The sequence below is a fragment of the Montipora capricornis genome, chromosome 4 (genome assembly GCF_036669925.1).
Source record: "Montipora capricornis isolate CH-2021 chromosome 4, ASM3666992v2, whole genome shotgun sequence".
Lineage (NCBI taxonomy): Eukaryota > Metazoa > Cnidaria > Anthozoa > Scleractinia > Acroporidae > Montipora > Montipora capricornis.
Window position 1 is genome coordinate 12,605,044 of NC_090886.1, and position 5,397 is coordinate 12,610,440.

A 5,397-nucleotide genomic window follows, 5' to 3' on the forward strand; every position below is an offset into this window, starting at 1 on the left:
AATCTGAAAGCTCAAATTTAGAGGAGGTAGAAAATAGATGGATTCCTCAGCCCTAGTGGTCTGTTCTCTTGAGAAAATGCATGATGCCAATTTCTCCGCACTTCCTCTTCCGTCAGAGAGCTTAAGGCTGTTGTTTTGGTTCGCTTTCCGGATCCTTTTTTAGCCGTGCCATCCCGTCGCTTCTTCGGACGAGAATCCTTCGGAGTAGTCGCTTCTTTGTGTCCATCATTTTCTTTGCTACTTTCTAACTCCCTCACTCTGACTCTTACCCTCAGTCACAGTGGTCACCTGAATACCATTTATCCGTATCTCCTTCGCTATTCTCTACCTCTGAATTTGATCTTTCCGATTCCCGTCTGTCCGCCATGTTTCAGCCAGAGCTAATTTATACGCAATTGTAAATGCGTAATCTACAGCAGTGATTGGCTAACCGTAACCAGGGAAACGATATTTCCCGGGAAAGTGTTTTTGAAAATAACTTGGTGTGTCCAACCGACCGAATAGGTAAAAGGGAACGGAAGAAGGCTCCTACTGATAATTTCCTGACATGGAAGATGTTTGTGAGACGGGGCCTACGGTTTATAGTCCTTATCCGAGAAGACTCGAAACTCGAAACTATCTGCAGATGAAATAACAAAGACAGCACTTTCTCCTCAGTTATCTTAAGATCCTGAATTTTGATCTGGTCAGGATTCAAATCCCCGACTTCCCACATGGAAGCCCGATGTTAAACCAACTGGGCCACCGGTGTGCGTAAGCTCTTGGAATGGTCCGAGCTTTTCTCTGTTCATGTGTGTTCCATTTGCATTGCTAAGGCTAACTCTTAGATGGATTACAGGGGAAAAAAGATGGATGGCGCAAATTAGAATTACACTCTAATCGCGATATCTCTGTTGAAATAGAAGTGCTACACGGCCTAAAGGAAAACGTTCCCCTTCTCGTTTAATGATGTTAAGGAAAGGAAAGTAACTTTATTTTAGTGTGTAGTCTTCTAGTACTGGAACACTAATTGGGGAAAACGTTAAACTGAAATCAACAAATTAACCCGAATCAAATCAAATGTTGGTTTGTGAGGAGCGGGGAAAACTGGAGTACCCGTAGAAAAGCCTCTCCTTGCAAAGCAGAGAGCCAACAAAGTCAATCCGCATATGACGCCGAGTCTGGGAATCGAGCCCGAGCCACATTGATGGGAGGTGACTACTCTCACTGCTGTGCCAGCTCTGCACCTGTTAGGTGGATTTGAGCTCTTCTTATAATTAGGTAGGGTTCCAAAAGTGTCAATCCTTAAATACCACAGAATTATAAATACCGCATCTTCACTGTTGCCTTATGCTTTTCTTTCGTTTCTTCCTTTACCAGGTAAATTAGTGGGAGCTTTATGCGCGCTCTCGGGTGTACTGGCGATTGCTCTACCTGTACCAGTCATCGTCTCCAACTTCGAGTATTACTACAAACTTGAGCTAAGCAAACGAGAGGATGCAAAGAATGCTAGCGCAGCGACTTATCAAAACCTCGACAACCTTGTTCTCAAGTCTCCGTTGCTGGAGAGAAATGTGCTTATGGAAGGAGGTCAAACCGCGTCGCCCCTTTCGACTCACACACTCCATGGCAAGTTAGATGTTCCAGTCGGAAAGCACTCCACTCCTGGTGGGCATCGAAACGCGAATGGGGCTATGAAGTTTACTGGACACGACACTATTATAGAGACTGATGAGGTGAGTTTCTCCAGCAGCGGAGGCTCTAAGCCGTCGACTCCCAAAGTGAGAGGCAAACAATATAATGTTCACCCTACCTCGGAAACCATCTTGTAATTCTGCGGCTCGATCTGGAAAACCGCCGGAGATACCTCGTTCCCCATACAGCAAACCTCCGTGTTGGCAGTAAAGGATGTTAATTATTACAAATTGTGCGAAATTTCTGCATTTACGTAACTGATTCGAAAAGGTGGAAGTAGTGTTAAATTACTCACGCAAGTCATCCATGAAATGATCACCTATTTCTTTATTAAATTTGCTTGGTGCAGCCATTTTGGATTTAATGGCGGCATACACTTGATCTTAATGGCGGAAAGCAAACACTCCTTTGTAAAGACCTTTACAATGGCGGCCTCCTGTAAGTACCAAAATAGAAGATGGAAAAGACCTTTATTCGAAAAATGCTATTGCCAGCTTGGAAAATGAATTTGTCAATTGGAAAAAAATGAAACAATTCGACATCATTTTGTTGTTAGATTGAACGTTTCCAAACTTCGACAAGAAAAGCCATGTCAGTGGTTTGTTTATCAGTCCAAAAAATTGCGGCTCCTTGGGTATTTGGGTAGAAGGTAATTTGAAAAAAAATATTCCCGAGGACCTAAGGCTCTTTCAGAACAAATATTTGTACAAACGGCAAGCTTTGGAAGAGAGAAATGCATGGACATACTTGTGGCTATTTCCAAGCCTTATCAAACCGAGTCTAGTAATGAATTGAAAATGGTTATGTCCTCAGACGTTTAATAAACAAAGCCCGAGAATCTACCTGTATGTCCAGGTGACGTTTTAACTTCAATGTTACTGAAAACAGGAAAAAGAGCCTGAGAGATCGATGCGATATTTTGGGCGAAAGGACGTAGCAAGATGAAGAACGAACGTAGGCTGGTAACGCTCTAATGTGACTCAAAATGAAGACACTGGACCACTTAAGATACTCTCTTTGATCTGTTTACTCATTTAGGAAAATCCTAGAAGACTACAAGCTGAAGTAATCCAGCTCTCTCTGGTCATTACCACATGATTTCGGGTCACATTGTATTGAAAACCTTGAATGCTTTTGTATTCTAAGAATTTGCTCGTAATAGTGTTTCGGCGTTTTGTCATTTAACTGTTTGTCGACAAGAAATTCTAACCATTATTTCGTAGCTTGTAGGGAGTATTTTCTATTTATCTCTAGCCGTATATTTAAAAGAAGTAGAAAATATTGATTACAGACAAGTTGATGAAAGGCTGAGAACTTTAGTGACAGTAAAGAGCTCTCGGCGTGCAGTGTAAACCAGGCTCTGGCGAAAGGCTATCGTTTTCTAAAGCTTGGTTTACACTGTTACATAAGCATAAGCATAAGCAGTGGCACGTGAAACCCGGAGTGAAATAAGCATAAGCATACAGGGGTGGATCCAAGATTTTACATGAGTGATTTGCACCAGCTAAACTAGGGGGGTTTGGGGGCATGCTCCCCCAAGAAAATTTGAAATTTAGTGCTCTCAAAATGCCATTTTCCTGCATTCTGATAGCCCCTCAAACCATTCAGACACATAAGCAGCCCCTCCTCCAGAAAGGCATAATTCTGTCTGAACGGTAGTTGCACTGAAACGACTCCATTGCTTACTTTCATGTTATTCTGGTTTGTCTGATAAAACCACCAGACAAACCAGAATAACATGAAAGTAATCAACAGAGATAAATTATACTGTGTTTGATTATACAAATTGTTAAAAAGGGTTGACAGGCCTACACGACTCCCTTGTACGTGGTCTGGTTTCTGTTTCCTTTTTGTCATAATTTTGCTCTCTTGCCCTCTTTTAGGCGGTTCCTGTAGGATTCATTTAGCAATGGTTTTTGCCCTATGAGGCTTTACATTTGAATCTCTATACTGCTGCGTGATACTTTTTCTTCCAAGAAAATATTTGGTCTCGATAATAATGTTTTTAGTTTCTTGGTGTTGATTTCCTCAGCAGTAATCTTAATGTGACCTTATGGCCTCACGCTTTTCTATGCTCGACCGATTTGTTTATCGGCGGTAGAAGTGAGTGATCTTCTGATTTTAAATGTTTGACCCGGGCCCGGGTTCATTTTGTTTTTGAACGCCTGTTCCATTGTGCCCTGTATCAGTGAGGTAGCTGGCTTTTTATAGGCTTTGTCTGCCTTTTTTCTGCGTTTCTTAAGTTGTTGATCTGTTGATCAATAGATCGTTTTCACGTGACGTCATCATTTTCTAAAATCCAAAACTAAAGAGCCACGAAAGTTTTTATCCTCATCAGGCATAAGAGGCGGTAAATTTGTATCCATTTGCAATTTTAAAGCTCAATAGCGTGCTTTGTTTGGAAACCAGAGCATTTTGAATTAATGAGTTATAGCGGTTCGTGACACGAGGAGACGATAAAGTTTATAGAGAAATATATATTTATCTCATGGTTTTGAGCCTTTTTAGAATTTAAAGCATTAGTAAAAGTGCTTAAGTCAATAGCTGTCTGTTCATTACATATGATCACTCACCTAGATAGCCAAAGTAAGTAACAGATGTTGGCACTATTTTCCGGCCGCCATAATGGTGCACCACAGATGTGCACCAACATGGCGTTTTCATACTGGGCTCTGTAAATTTCTGCGAAACATTTCGACGAATATCTGAAGTTTGGGGAAACGCACGGGCCTAAAACTTGGAGAAGTGTCTTCTTCATTTATCTTCTACAACATCACGAAGTCTTGACTTTTTCCACTGGATGGTTTTCGATTTATTTTTTTATTGCGTGACAGTGAAAACGATCTATTGGGACGATCTGGGACCGATTCTCAAAAAATTATCCATCGCAATCACTGAAAATTTTGCATCTCACATTTCCGGCCGCTGGCATGTTTGGGAAAACGTGACATGGCAGACGTCCACAGAGTGAGTGGAGTTTTGCATAATTTGTCGAGTTTATTCGAATTTCGTCCACACTGGTCTCCAAAGAAAACACAAGGCAAACAAAATGCACCATCGAGAAATTTAGAGTATGCTAGCCAGGGAAATCTTTTCAGCCAGCCCCACACAAAATGTCGCTTAGAATTTGAACATTCTACTGACACTCGGAAATCAAATAGCTCAAGATCACCTTGGTTTTCACACATTCTCTATGAACTTGAGCTCGTCCTGGTCCGAATACGAGCTGATTTCCTTAAAAACCAAGCCAATATCATACTGAGAACAGTCCTCCTTCCGACAAACTGGATCGCCTCGAAGCATGGTTTACAAATCGAAACTATTCTTGTCTTTCCTTTCCGTAGCAAGTTAACGAATTCAACAAGAACGAAGGGACTTGTGAGGGAGAGGCTCCTCTTTATATATGATTGTCAGTAGTTTGCACGGTAGTTTGCGATCTGAATAGCCAATCATAACCGAGTTTGAGTTGTTCGCAAGACAATGTGAGTGATTCTGACCAATCGAAGTGGGTTTTGAGTGATTTGTGAAAAGATCCATGTACATCCAGTCCCCACTCTCTAGGTAGAAACTTTGTCCAGTCGTGCCTTCGAATTTTTTTCGCGTTGTTCGCGGAATTATCGACAAAGGACGAAACCGCGCGAACGGAGACTCGTCCAATTCGCTCGGGAGGAGGGTTTGCTGTGTGATCGACGGAATCATTTCTCCTTTGTTTTATTTCATAAA

The 5,397-nt window shown here is 41.7% G+C and overlaps 1 protein-coding gene across 1 annotated transcript in view; it reads left to right on the forward strand.

Annotated features, from left to right (window-relative positions):
- The window catches only part of LOC138045545 (potassium voltage-gated channel subfamily A member 1-like), a 12,479-nt gene extending 8,407 nt beyond the window's left edge, over positions 1 to 4,072 (forward strand). Inside the window, exon 3 of the mRNA XM_068892087.1 lies at positions 1,360 to 4,072. Within this exon, the coding sequence (XP_068748188.1) occupies positions 1,360 to 1,811 (452 nt within the window). The 3' untranslated portion in view covers positions 1,812 to 4,072. The remainder of the gene's footprint in view (positions 1 to 1,359) is intronic.
- The last annotated feature ends 1,325 nt before the right edge of the window (positions 4,073 to 5,397 follow it).